General features: G+C 40.0%; 1 protein-coding gene across 2 annotated transcripts in view; it reads right to left on the bottom strand.

Annotated features, from left to right (window-relative positions):
• The window catches only part of TMEM184B (transmembrane protein 184B), a 33,674-nt gene that overhangs the window by 7,911 nt on the left and 10,565 nt on the right, over positions 1 to 15,198 (bottom strand). For both annotated transcript variants that reach the window (XM_028745900.2, XM_028745901.2), the window contains exons 2-5: positions 12,940 to 13,170; positions 9,216 to 9,381; positions 4,991 to 5,081; positions 3,922 to 3,997 (exon numbers count right to left, since the gene is read on the bottom strand). In XM_028745900.2, the coding sequence (XP_028601733.2) occupies positions 3,922 to 3,997; positions 4,991 to 5,081; positions 9,216 to 9,381; positions 12,940 to 13,143 (537 nt within the window). In that variant the 5' untranslated portion in view covers positions 13,144 to 13,170. The remainder of the gene's footprint in view (positions 1 to 3,921; positions 3,998 to 4,990; positions 5,082 to 9,215; positions 9,382 to 12,939; positions 13,171 to 15,198) is intronic.

Below are 15,198 nucleotides of genomic sequence, written 5' to 3'. Positions count from 1 at the left end.
ACAACTCTTATTTCTCCTTTTCGTATAATACTAAGGAAGCTGTTGGGGTTCGGAACTGATGCCTGAAAGTGGTAATAAACTGTAGGACACCTAAGCATATTGAAGCACAATCCAGACAAGACATACGTGCTCCTGGTTGAGAGTGAGAGGGACACAGGGTGAAGCCATGGATAATGGTAACAAGAGCGGGGTCACCTCAGTGGCTGCAGCAATATTGTGGCACACAGCCCAAGAATTGTGGTGACCCTATCTCTGGTGGGTCAGTAAAGTCATTTTTTAATTCCAGGAGACTTTCCCCTAAGTATCTGCTGTTGAGAGAGAGAGAGAGAGTATTCTGCAGTCTGTGCCTTTGTTACATTTTTATTGTAACATTTTAATGTATTTTTACTGGGTTGTGCCCAATTAAGTCCTACTCAGAGTAGATCCATTGAAATCACTGATTTCAATGGGTCTACTCTGAGTATGAGTTAGATACAACCTACTGTATTTTAAGCATATATTCATTGTCTTGCATGATTGTGATTTTATACTTTTGTAAGCCACTCTGAACAGTATACAGTCACTAAAAATATGGGATAGAAATCTCTAAATAAATAAATAAATGTATATTTGAAGCTCCCTCTTGGCAAAGGAAATGGCACATTTGCTTTCATAGACAGATTGTGAGCTAGGCATCATGTTCAGAGGAGGAAAAGCTAGTGGAAGATTCTGGGATTTCAGCAGGAATCTCCTGCTTTGTAGAAAGCACTCAAGCAGGAAGAACCAGCCTTGCGGTCATATGAAAGAGAAAGCCAAAAGAGGGGGAAAGATTGCTTGTGATAAGATGCTCTTGGGTGGTGACCATAAAACTTCAATGAGATTAAAAAATCCCAGCACAATCCAGCTGATGAGTCACTGCCATGATGTGAACTGGAAAAGGTCAAGCTAATTGTTAAACTTGCTTCTAAGCTTCCTCTTCTCCATTCTGGGGGTTGTTTAATCATTTTCCTGCAGCCCAATCCCACAAACTTTTATTTTTAGACACTTCCTGGTGAAGAAAGTGTTAAGACATTACAGGGACAGCATGTGGGTGATGTGACCCAGACAGTTACTCTGTCACTGGGCAGAAGTCTAGGGGAGGACAAACAAATCATCAAAATGTGGTGTGGCGCTAGCCCTCTTCTGAATCATATCTCAGACACATTTAAGCTCCTGTCCAGTGGCCTGAGAATGTCACATTTGCCCCAGGGAAACAGAATGCTAGCAGTAGGAAATGTAGCTCCTTCTTCAGTGGAGTGGAACATTGGGGAGAAGGGGAGAAAGTGTTCTCTGATCCAGTCAACCCTGTTGCTTCAACTGCAATTTTCAGAGAAACATTATGTTCTGCAGATGATGATTGAATTTATATACCGCCCTATACCCTGAAGTCTCAGGGCAGCTCACAGAAAATATTAGCAATCCCAATACACTTCTTTATTATCACCTCCACAGCATTCAGAAAAGACAGCCTCCTGGGTTGTAAATATGGACAAAATAATTCCAAAACATTTGCTCTTGGATCTCTCAAGGACATACTGCTGTACATACACAAGCACTCTAACATTGACAGTGAAATTGCTCATGCTAAATGAAGTTCCAAAGTTAACATATTTTCACCATGCACTCCTAATCCTAGGCCTATAGCCAGAAATATGATGGCGGTGGCAGAGACACCATTTACAAATCCTTCAAAATCTAAAATGCTGGCAGTCAACAACCATGTATCTAGACCGTGCTCTGTTTAATATATTTTGTACTGCTTCCATTTAAAACATTATTTGATCTATAATATAATTTTAATAAAAATAGGAATTCACACTAAAAATAAAATGAAATTGAAAATAGCAAATATCCAAGAGGTTGTCAGGTAGCACAATGCATTAGCATTCACTGGCCAGGCTTCTGGAAGAGAGGAGAAGCTTTACTTCTTACTAAGCAAGAGAGAATACACTGCCTGCACATTTCCCCCTTGCATCTCCATGGGTAAACAAGACTAGACTAGACTAGACTAGACTAGACTAGACTAGACTACACTACACTACACTACACTACACTACACTACACTACACTACACTACACTAGACATTCATTCATTCATTCATTTATCTGAAAATTCAAGGAAGAGGCCCGGACTATCCTAGTGGGAATGAACATTCATTCTTTGGTAATGGACATTCATTCTGATGCCAAATTTCCATGCGGAATAGATGGACCCGAGAAACAGTAGTGTTTTGAGAGAAGACCTGTCTTCTGTGAGTCCTACTGTACTACTATTAAGGGAAGGGCAGGGGAAAGAGAAACTTTATCAATAGGATTGTGTAGTAAAAATGTATCAAGAACCATTGTCACTTCCTCCCGACAGTTTACACAGAGCTGGCTGCAGCATATCAGGTAATTTATTCTCTACAATTAAACTGGGAGAGGTTCCCTTGGTGAAGAGTTGTGGCTCATCCTTGACTGCTTCCTCTGCAAGACCCAAGTAGGAGGACTCATATGAGCAGCATGTGACATTTAATCACATACAAGAACCTGTTGCAACTAATGATAATCATGAGGTACAAACAAATTATCAGGACAACTGAGTCAGATATTTACACGTCTTGATGCAAACAAAAAAAAGTTACTCGTTGCCTAACACCATACACAGACTAAAAATAACCCAAGTAGTATCAGAGTCACACCCCCACTTCCAAAAGCATTAGATCACACAATGTTCCCTCACACGAGCCAAATTTGAACCCTTGGCCACATCGCCTCTTTTTCTACACTCAACTATTTCTAGACTCAGCATGAACTGAAGGAACATTCAGCAGCTTTTTCTAATCTGACGCTAAGGTTATATTCTCCCTATGTCTTTTACTGAGTTTCCTTCTATACTTGCCATTTGTATCACAATAACACAATTGTACACCAGTCTTCACTCACAATCTCCTTTACCATTTTTTTAAAAAGAGATTATCAATATTTGTACAGATGGTTTTTTTCTATTGCATCTGGGTGACAATGTGCTTTAGGTGTTAACACTGCCTTTGCTCTCAAATGAAGTTTTATAAAAATGGGATAAATCTGCTGGGGGGGGGGAGTAGTGGAAGAAGACAATCAGCGCATAGCTCACAATGTGCTGGTGCCGATTTACAGGGACATGAGGCAGAAAGGGCTTCAGTTACACCAAAAGTGATGGGTACATACCTGAGGTATATAAAACTATATAAAGAACAAGACACTACAGATCACAAGGTCAGATAAACAGGTATATCCATGACAGAGCAATGCAGTGTGGTTGAAATAGCCCAAATTAATAATGTAGTAAAAGTTACGAAATGTGAACAAACCATGCATACTTTCTACACTCCCAGTTAAACTGACATTGCGGCAGAGTCAATAATGCAGCTAGGTACTGATACTTTATTTGATGCTAGCATTCTTGTTGTTACTGAATCAATTCTCTCTAAATATTTTTAAGCTCATACAGGTTCTTTTACTGCAGAGCTGGGCCTTGGCTGAAAAGTGAAGTGGCAAGTTACGTAAGCAGGGTAAGTGAGATTTCAGTTCAATGTTTCCTGTTCCATAGCTCACACAAAACTTCCCCTAGGCTACAAGGCTAAGTGGAACTAAATTCTTCTTTACTTCTGTCTCCAATTTTCAAAAGGTTGGCAGAACTGACAGACCTAGAAGTGATTTGTGTGTTCTGTATAGATAAATTAAAGAGAACAAGCAAAGGGTGGGGGGGGGGTGTGGCAGGGGGCACATACTCATCTTAACTGACATCCTCACTCACACTTTCAGCAGTGTCCTAAAACTAGTTTAAGGGAGTCCCTGCAGATTCTACTTCTGAATAATCCTATGGAAAGAAGCATCATGTGGCAGCATCTAACTCTCCAAGCAAGTTCTCTCCTTCCATACCTGCTTACAAAATCTCAGAAATCCAATGGAATACGTCTTTCCCCATAAGCAACAGGTTCCATACATACAGCTGGACCTAAAAGCAAGATAGCAAGACAGCTGATCAGAAAATAATTAGATTTCATCTTATTATTGGGTTTTATAAACAAGAATAATGTTATACAAATAAGTATACCAAGTTTTCTCATGGTATTTGTATATCACAAAAATAGCATAATAAATGTGGGAAAATATATACCGTACAACATATGTTTCATTATTAGTGGTCAATGTATAAATAGATTTCATTTAAGATTGTTTTATAAATAAGGTGTATAAGTATTTATGATGTTTGACAGCAGTTTAACTGTTTTCTCATGCTGATATCTAGAATGGATATATAATATTAAACACTTTTTAAAAGAAAAGGATCAGACAGAGCACCTCAGGGTATGACAATAACATCTCTTTTAGTCTTCAGAGAAAGTGGAGTTAAACAACCCACTGACAAACAAGCAAGGAAGCAAGCAAGCAAACAAACAAACAAACAAACAAACAAACAAGCAGGCACACAATTTGTTCCCCACATTTTCTTCCCAAATTGCTTTTTCCACGCATTTATGCTAAATTACAGCTGCAAGATTCAACCCACCTCCCACTGATGTTAATAGGTGTTGCTGCTTCCCAAGTACTGCAGATTTCACAATGTCTTGTTGTGTGAAGAACAATTGTGGTTAATTTGAAATTAGGACAGAAATGCCTTAGGGCAACAACAAAACTATTGCCAGTATGACTAAAAGGAGCTTGGAGGAAAACAAGGAAAATAAGGCTGGAAGTGCAGTTCACGTGTGACCAAATGGTCTCAATCAGACTGGTGTGGAAATTGGTAAACTAGATGAAGGGGCCTTATTCAATGTTAAAGCATACTCATCTCACTGAAGAGTTTCCAGTGGCAGAGGCAGAACAAGTGCTATGATAGATGCCAGCCTGCACTCAAGTCTTTCCCACCAAAGAGATAAAGAAGATAGATAGATAGATAGATAGATAGATAGATAGATAGATAGATAGATAGGACACACAGCATACTCACTCAATGGACTTCCCTCTAATCTCAGACATGATGGAGCTCTCTCCGCCAAGGTACTCATAGCAGAGGCTAAGGAAGTTATAGATTACAAAAGCTGCAAAAAGAGATGAAATCAGCAAAAATCACTAAATATACTCCAAGGGTTTCAAAGAATGTTGTTTAAAAGGAACCACGGGGGGGGGGGTGGTTCTAGCTCAGCAATTCAAAAAGAATCCCACAACGCACTACCAGACATCCCACAACGCACTACCAGACCTGTCATTTGATTAAAGACATTTTTATTGATCGACTATTTGAGTTTATTTGAATCAATTAAGATCTGCATGTGAATAAAGCAGCAAAAAGGGGGGACCCCACTGTTTTTAGAATGTACACAAATATGTCACAGTCTAAACCACTTCAGAAGAGGTCTTCTGTCCTTTATGAGAGGAAGAATGCTGCTTCTAAGATATTCTCTGCCATCCAGTACTTTATCTTATTTATTTTATTTTTAAAAATCTGCTCCAATTCACTGGGGATAATTTTTTATTTATCAAAAGATTCTCAGTTGAGAGAGGAATGATGGGCTGTGCCAGGATGCAGGCAAGATAATTTGCTTCATATACATAACAGGAATATTATGCTAATAAAATACTTATAGTACAATCCACTTGCAATGCTTCCACTCCAGACCACAAATATTCTTTTTACCATTTCACCTGCAAGCCATTCCGCCATGCTTATCTATGGAAGTTGTTCAGAGCATTTTATATGTCATTTCTAGACTCACAGTGCTCCCTAGTGTCATTCTGGGACATTGATGGTGTACTAGATGGGGAAGTTCCCATGACAATTCAGTCATGCAACTTGCTTGTGCTATTTCTGTTTACTTTGAAGGTCTCACATGCAAATACTGACCAGGTGCCAAACTGCTAAGCTTGACCAAGGCGATGACAAACACACACTCCCTAGTATGAACCAATGGGTTTCCAGCTCTGTAATCACATTTTTAAAAACTGAATGATAAGCTTGGTACTCAAAAGCTCTGTTCATGTGAGGATCAGCACCAGATTCTTCTTGCCTACGATATCACGAACTGTGGCTGAACCTCACCCATGAGAATACACTAGGACAGCTGTGAGCGGAGTTCTTCCTGGTTCAAAATCTCAATGCAGCTGTGAATTTTAACAGCACTTGTGGAAATGAGATGACTTCATTAGGACTACAGCAGGAATCCTTTTTACTTTGAAGGTCTCCAATTCAAATACTGCCCAGGCATTAAGATCACCTAGTCCAGTTGAAAATTAAAGCCTGTGCTATTAATTTTGTTTTTTAAAAAACTCAGCATGGTTGCTAAATAAACATTTAGTGTCACATCTACTTTGATACTGTGAGTTACAAAGGTTCTGTTTTGGTGAGAGTAAGAGTCTTGCCTTTTGTGAACTGCTCTTCTGTTGTTCTGTGGTGGTATTCAAGATCCAAGTCAAGTGCATTCCTTTTCCCCCCCTTCTGCACTGCTTTTTGACTTTGATAAAAGTCAAAGATCATAATTCTAACCTAACTTTTTGTCTAGAGTTACATTTGGGTATTATTTACTCCCATGTTCAACGCACAGAAACACTCAGCAAGGCCATACAGAGTACTCCCCCCCCCCCAACATCCCACGCTCTTCTTTTGACATCCACATATGCAGGGAAAACACTTTCACACATACAGTTGGACATACAAAGGCTTCACTAGAATATGGAATCCAAATTGTTCCAGATCCCAAGGAAGACTTCATGCATACAATTACATCTGTAAGGAGGTGGTCCTTACAGATGTCTATGTAGAGTATGTGGACTCCAGGGAAGAGTGTGGCCTGCTTCTTGCTCTCATGTTGTTGAACACAAGAGTTAATAAAACCTAAACAGGGTATATCACGTCCCAAAAAATGGTGACTGGCATACCATTCCACTCCAGGTCACCAAAATGAAACTTGGTATGGCATAATGGTTAAAGAAGAAGCACTAACTAAGCTCACTGGGTGATCTCCAGCCAGTCACTATCTCTCAGCCTATCCTCAACCCAAACTCAGTGCCACAATCATAAGGGTTTATTTGGATAAAAGGTTCCAGAAAATATTAATTCAGTAAAAACTATCAGACAGCTTCTTGTACCCAATTCCATTCACAGAATTCTATAGGAACTAATCACTTATATAATGCATGTCTTATTACACAGAGTGAAGTCTTGCTCCAGTCAACAATCTTCCTGCATCTCCAGATGTCTACAAAACAAGTTCAGTGCTTTTGTGGGAGGAATAACCAAAAGCACACTGCTGTTCAAGAGGTTTCCGCCCTGCCCTCTGATACAGGAAAGGCTCATTATAGTAGGAGCTGCCTATTCTGGGACCTTGTTTAGGAGAAGATGAAATTAGGTGGAAGAGAACAAAAGCGTTTCCAACATTCCTCAAGCTCCTCATGGAAGTACATTTAGGTTGCACACGCACACCTATGCAAATTTATCTTGGAATAAGTCCCATTTAACATGCACTTTCTTCAAAGGAGACATGCATAAGATTGTGCTGAAGTCTCTGGCTAGTGCTCTACTGCCAACATTTCCAGTTGAAGATGTTATTTAAATTCTCAAATAAGACTACCAACTAAAAAAGAATCAAACACTAAATGCCACAGATTCCAGCTGTGTATTTTCTTTAACGTTTTCCAAGGGCAGACTTTCCCAAGGGAAAAATCTCTTTTGAAATGAAAGGAGATTCCCACCCCCTCCTGTTTTCTGATTTTCCTAGACATAGTTTTAACTATAGAAAGTACGAAAGCAGGGAGGGGGACCCAAACCTATTTGCATACAGGCCATCAAGCTGGCAAACTTTAGAATGTGGGCTGACCCTCTGAGCAGATGTTGTCATGTTTGCAAACTCCCTAGGCGAGGCAAAGGGGATAATAGCTGTTGCTAGGAGATGAATTTCACAGAGCAGCAGGCTTCCTGCTACGCAGCTACGCCTTTATATACACACTCAGCAAAGGCAGAGGAAAGGGAAAGCCAGGCCAAACAAAGATGGCCTCTGGATTGTGTGTGTGTGTGCATCTGCCATCTGTTAACACATCCCAATGTATTGTCATAGGTGTGAAAAGCCCAGTGATCTCCTAACCACAGTTGTTCATGAGCAAATATTGCACTAGTATCATATTTTCATATGGCTATGAAACTCAGCAGGAGACTCTCTTAGTATGGCTTGCTCAAAAAAAAAAAAATCTCACAAGATCCACAAACTAAAACATTTTAAAATACAGCAAGTGCTGCAGGGTAATTTTTTTGTTTCATCCAAATCAGTGTGTTCTACCTAAATAACCAGAAAAAGAATATTTTCAACTTATTTAAATAGGAATTTTGTTGAAGGTTGTTTTTCAGTTAAAGATAAAGAAACTCTGCAATGAATGCACCATGATCAGTTTAAATTTGTCACATGCTCTCTAGCACTGGAGCAGGAAATCTTGTCATGAGATCATTCACATATTTGTCCTTCTGAACAATTTCAGGAGATTGTATTAAATAAGCCATAACTGCCCTAATTTAAAAACAAAACAAAACTGTATTTACATGTTTTTATGAAAACCAGAGGAATGCAAAAGTCTTTTTTCACATGCTTCCTAGAAAGCATCTTTCAGGTATCTGGGATCAGTAGCTGGACAGCTGCAGAATTCTACCAGTAGTCCAAAACTTTTGGTCGTCCCAAGTTGGCGAAGGCTATCCTAGAGCAACTGCTCAGGTTGATTTAGTAGTAATCTGCTGAGAGAACTCACTCATACATTCTCTTTTCTTCTTTGATGGAAAACTACTGGCATAATCTATTGAGTGAATCACCAGAACCAAAGGAGTCATACCTATTTGCGTGGTTTCTTGAGTTCTTGTATCTGGGCTTCTGAATTCTGTGCCAATATTATTTTTCATCATCTGAACCTTCTTATATGATGGGGAGAATGTCCACAGATTCTAACAACATATTGCATTTATTCCATCCCTATGTATTAGTTCATATACAGATTCCTTTTCTGCTGTAGCGAGCAATATCTATAGCCAGCAGCTTGGCCTATCATTCCATCATTGCCATAGACTTCCTGCCACTTCTCCATATTTAGAACACAACCCCATATTTAACTAAGACCCTCCTGTACGGGTACTTCCTTCAGGCTCACATACAAAGCACCACCTTCTCTCTAGCCTGTTTCCATGCCTTCCAGCACCTTACCTTCATAGCAATCCCGCACTGTGCCAAAGTAAACATAGTACTGGTCATTGGTGAAGAAAAGGAGGCTGAGCCATGAGTCGACAGCATAAATGGGCACAATGAAGAGGATCCGGACAATATAGCGTTGCTCATTGGGGCAACTGTAGCAACGAAGGTGCATATAGATCTGGATGAAAAAGATGGTGAACAGGATAATGTCAAATTAGAACAAAAGTAAGCTAAGGAGGAAGAGGAGTGATAATGGGAATTTAAGAATGCAATTCCATACACAGCATATAAGCACTTTTTTGCTCTCATAAGGCTTTCTTACTGAGTTTATAGCTTAGTAGGATATATTTACTTGGTTTTTGCACTGTAAGGTCTATGTTTACCCTACATCTGCTCTTTATCCTTAAACAAGAACAAGGGATAAAATTCATTTACAAAGTAAGGTAGCTTATGAATATATAAATTGCTATAAAATGTAATGAAATTAACATTCTGTACTATATTTACTGTAAAATAAAAAGCAACTGTCCCACAGTATTTTTTCTATCCAAATGATAAGAATAATTTTAGTGTTTTTTTTTAAAGTACTAGGCATCTGAATGATATACTTTTCACTTGAGATTTACTTATTTTAATTACAAACTGATTTGGTTTCTAAATGTAATGTGCTGAAGCCGTGAAATGGCTACAGTACTGAAGCTATCCTATGCTATCGTTCACATTCATTATCCAGATGTCTACATTTCACAGCTTCAATATATTACTTTTAGAAACCAGATTTAAGCACATACACATGACATATATGGCTCGTATGTTTTCAGTGCAATACAGTAGCAGAGCCTTCTGTAATGTCATGACCCCACACAAAAATAAAGTTTTTGGATCTATAAATATAAGACAACCAAAGTGAGGACCAGCCATAAACACAACTTTAATCTGCAAAGACATATAAGACGTCTCTCAAATACAAACTCTATCGTGCTTTCTAATAACAGAAGAGTACACCAATAAGTTTTGCAAACGAATCAAATCTCATCTTTAAAATGTTTTGTTTTATATGGTAGCCTGCCTATCCTACAAGTTAAAATCTTTACTGACTAGAAACAGACTGGATGGAGAGTGTATTAGAATGTTGGTTATGAACAGTAATTTTGAAATAGTGCTTTTCTTGGCCCACAGGGTGTTTCCAGATAGCAGCAGCACCAGGAGTGCAAACACAGGAAATTCTTCAAAAAAGGAGGCATTTCCTAGGGTTTTTTTTCTTTTGCAGAGGGAAAAGTTTTGTATGATTATGACTAGTTGGCTTCAATAGAACACCCTAGCTGCTCTTTGTCTTATAATCTAGTTTTACACAGCCCTCATATATAATTCAGTGTAAAGATATTGAGCATTTTTAGTCAGCTTCGTAACAGAGCTCAATTGATCTTAGCAAGCCATTCTGGAGGCCTTTTTCAGTTGAAGAAATACATAAAAATTCTTCAGATACATAAATAAGCATGCAAGCAATCTACGGAGTCAACCTTACAGCTGTAATGCATGAAACAGTTATACTACTAAGAGAAAGGGTCCTCCTACATCAGACCAAAGGTTCATCTAATTCCCAAAAGCCAGTCAGCAAGATGCCTTGGGGAAACTCACAAGCAGAACATGAAGGCATCAGCCCTCTTATTCGTCCCTAACATCTGATATGTTGCCTGTTATTGCGGAGGATTCACTTAGCTATCAATTCTAACAGCATTTTGATAGATTCATCCTCCATGGATTTCTCTCCTTTAAATCCATCTACACTAGTACTCATGACTACGTTCTGTGCCCATGAATTCCATAACAACAGAGATTGTAAGACTAGAACTCTCCCTTTGTACACTCTGGGGGCCAACTGTTTACACACCAAGATGGCGCTATTCCAACAGACATGCAGCAGATGACCAATTACTGTATTTTTCGCTCTATAAGACGCACCAGACCACAAGACGCACCTAGTTTTTGGAGGAGGAAAACAAGAAAACAAGAAAAAAATATTTTGAATCTCAGAAGCCAGAACAGCAAGAGGGATCGCTGCACAGTGAAAGCAGCAATCCCTCTTGCTGTTCTGGCTTCTGGGATAGCTGCACAGCCTGCATTCGCTCCGTAAGACGCACACACCTTTCCCCTTACTTTTTAGGAGGGAAAAAGTGAGTCTTATAGAGCAAAAAATACGGTAATGTTCTAAAGAAGAACTAATAAGATTCATTGTTACTGCCCAAGTAAATGTCAGGTAAGCTGCTATTCTGATTCATAAAGTAGCTAATCCCCTTTTGAATCTCACACAGCCAGTTTCATTATATAATGCTCTGTAGCTCTCCAATGGATAGTCACTTATCTATTCATTAACCCACAGGTGTTAAACACAGGTTGATGAAATTGTAGGGTTTGCATGTGTTACTCATCATACAAGGACACTATTAGACAGCATTACAAAGAGGATGCTAAATTTGGTTTGTACCGTCACCCACCAACCTGATGAAATACAGCAGCCAAGTCTTTACAGCAGAAAAGCTGGTGGCAGGAGGAGAGGAAAATGCCTCCTCCTCCTCCTCACCATGCAACCAGGTTCGCTGAAATCATTTGTACAGCGTGTTCATCATCATGACAGACATTTTGGGCAGAGATTTAAAATGATAAATGGCTGTTTATTCCTTGTGCTAAGAACAGGCAGAGCTATGAAACTGGAAGATAACGCCAAAGGGTTATTAAACCCCATGAATCATGGCACATCATCATTACATAGCCTTCTCCCACCCCCACCCCAATGAAACACACTTAATTAAATGTACATCATTCCTAAGCCAATCAACTGCATTACTATGAGGGAAGTGTGTTGTCTGCATACCTCTGAAGTTGACGGACTAATTACTACTTAGGATTCTGGAATAAAGGCCCCAGGGCCTATCACAGCAATCCACCCCATAGTATTAGCAGTCTGACAGGAAAGATGCTTTATCTTCTATAGCTTTGACATTGCCCTGCTTTTCCCTACAAGTTACTGCCTAGATTTATTGTTAGGCAAGACATGGGCACCATGAACTTAATGGCGAGCTGAAGAGACTAATTTGTAGACAGCTTCCTGGCAGCCGCAGCCTTATGTATATGCTGGCACTGTCTGAACAGCTCTGAGGTTTGCTTGTCTCACACACAATGGGATGGGACAGCAAAGTCCTGCATTCCCCCCACCCTCCATACTCTAGCTGTTTTTAGCCACATCATTTCCACTCTGACTACTATATGAGAACAGACTCATCGCACCACAGCAAATACCTGACAAACATATATTCTACCTGATAAACATCTGTATCACAACTAAAGTAAAGACGCACTCTCCTCTCCTTCAAGTTACATGGGGGCTTGTTCAATGGTGTTAATCCATAGGTGCACCTGTATACATTGTGCAAATGGAGTTGGAGATTGCTCATGTATGCTACAGGCCATAATATTGCATAAAGTGATCTGTAGCTTAAAACAGAAGTAGCAGTAACCACTTTGGGCAACAAGCTCCATCCACTCTACATGATCTAATGATGGCAGAGAGTAGAGCAGGTAAGGCTACAGCAAGCTTAACTGTAGTCAGCACAGTAAATTTAACAGCTCTCTCTCTCTCTCTCTCTCTCTCTCTCTCTCTCTCTTTCTCAGGCTGCAGTAGAAAAGGTGCCTTTACAAAGTACCATTCAAAATGCTAGAAGTATTTTATTTTGCTTACCTGATGGCAAGTAATAAGCAAAGCAGTCCACACGAAGAAACCTGAGATGGCCTGGGCAGCTGTAGTCATTAGGAATACTGGTTGCTCCACAGCAGTGGGAGTGCCAACCTCAGACATCCAGGATAAGTTGGGGGCTGCAGCAGGAGTGCTGGCTGGGGAGCCCAGCTCAGGCACAGACATGACTCCAGTCACTACGATCATCATGTCCTCAGAGTTGTGGGTCTTTCAGATCTAAAGAGGAATTTTATAGAGAGAGAGAGAGACAGAAAAGTTTCAAAATAGCAGAAACAACCTATCATAGCCAGAACACCTCACAGGTATCCCAGAGTTTTGCTAAACATTTCTGTCAAGTGTAAAGGCCTTCAGTAGCAAAGGTAAACAGGAATAATTTGGGAGAAATCGATCATGTTCCTATGGTATCAAACACAGCTACTCTTTAGTCACTGAACAGTCAGAAAGAAGGTCAGACATGTGAAAAGCAGTTCTAAATTTAAATTGTAGAGAATTCTGGAACACTGCCTAAAACAATCGTGCATTTTTGATACTCTATTAACACATTCAATTTTATTCCTTTCATAAGTGGTTATACAAAGAGTTGCAATAAGTTTTTTCAAAAACATGGGGCACAACATTTTAAGGTGACTGTTTTGAGACCGCAGGAAGAAGCTGGCTGTTTGTGCATCTAGTGATCTCTTCTCTCAAGTCACCCCATGAAGCAAAAACTTCATACAGAACAGAAGGTAGTAAAAAGCACCAATACTTGATAGAAATGTATTGGCTTTACATGGCATATGTGTGCCCAACCAATATATAGATGTGCTAGCCTGGTACTGACTTAAAACCTCCCGTCTGACTCTGATTGTTCTGACAGAATCAGAAGTACAACTGAGCAGAAAAAATCCAAACATTTATGCTCATTATGCAAATCCAAAAACTGACAAAGTGTCAGCAGTGAAGAAGATCAAGTAGTCTGGAAATGAGATCATAAGCAAGTACTCTTGTCTCTAAGAAATGGGAGGATGAACTGAAAAGCCAATAGGTAAATTATCTAAGTTGTTAAACTGAAATTATGAAGCACAACTATGCATGAATTACAAAAGTGATACACACAGCAGGAAATTTTTTTGGAGAACCAAGTATTTCTATATGAAGTCTTTTCATTTATCACAACCAGACCAGTAGACTATAAAAAGAATCAACATGTGATTTTGTTTTCCTCTGGCCTTACAAGAAAAGAGCAAATAAGGTGAGCATGTGGAGAGTCCCCTTTCAACATAGATCTTTTGATTGTTCTAGCTGGGCCAGCCACCATTCTAGTTACATAACAATTCCTACTTCAGTTTGTTTTAATACATCATTCTCATTGCTGAAATATCCACCCAGTCTGAATATATGATAAAAATACCCAATGGTAAAAATACTTTACATTCTGCAGGGAACACAAAGCTATTTTGAAAAGAATGGGGACTGACAAATCCCCATAGTGCACAAAGAACAAGGAGATAGTATATAGGCCAGTGGTTCCCAAATAGGGGTCCGCGGAACACACCCAGGGGGTCCGCAGCCCCATCCCTTGCCTCCCCCCCCCACTAAATTTTTGTCATTTTTGCACAGGTAATATCACAAATCTTATGGTCTGTTTTAGCACTGTGTGATTTTTCAATATATTGGCCAAAATCAGTTTTGAAATTCCACTGTGATAACGATTTTGACCTGGCAATCAATATGCAGCAATATGTTGCTTCTTGAGCAAGGGAGAGCAGGGCAGCTGATTTCAAGGTACCGCCAATATGCTGCTCATCTGAGCTGCCTTCCCTCAGGAGGGAAAACAGGACAGCAGATTGCAAGGTGCTGCCTTCCCCTCACACTGATGGAGAACAGGGCAGCTGATGGCCCTCACTTCAGGGCACGGTGGCACTACCTTCCCCTGGCACTGAGGCGAAGCAGCTTTTCTCAGTCAGCAGGAAAGCAACAGCAGCCACAGTGGATGTGCATCTTCGCTGGCTCAATGGCTTGATGCACCCCCCCCATCTCCATCCCCTCCCACTCAAACCATGCAGTGGAGGTGATTCTGCTTCCTCTCCTCCCTGCACCCATCCAATCTCCGTGACTGCTTCTTCCTTCATCTGCAGGCACCCTACCCACCCAACCTCTGTTGCTGCTCCTTCCCTCATCCCCACACCTGATCTCCAATTTCAGAGACTGTGATATATCAGAATATTGTGATGTTTAGCTGCTGATATATCACGATGTTGAAAA

The sequence above is a fragment of the Podarcis muralis genome, chromosome 10 (genome assembly GCF_964188315.1).
Source record: "Podarcis muralis chromosome 10, rPodMur119.hap1.1, whole genome shotgun sequence".
Classification (NCBI taxonomy): Eukaryota; Metazoa; Chordata; class Lepidosauria; order Squamata; family Lacertidae; genus Podarcis; species Podarcis muralis.
The sequence above is the reverse complement of the archived record's forward strand: the minus strand, read 5'-3'. Positions and strand labels throughout refer to the sequence as shown.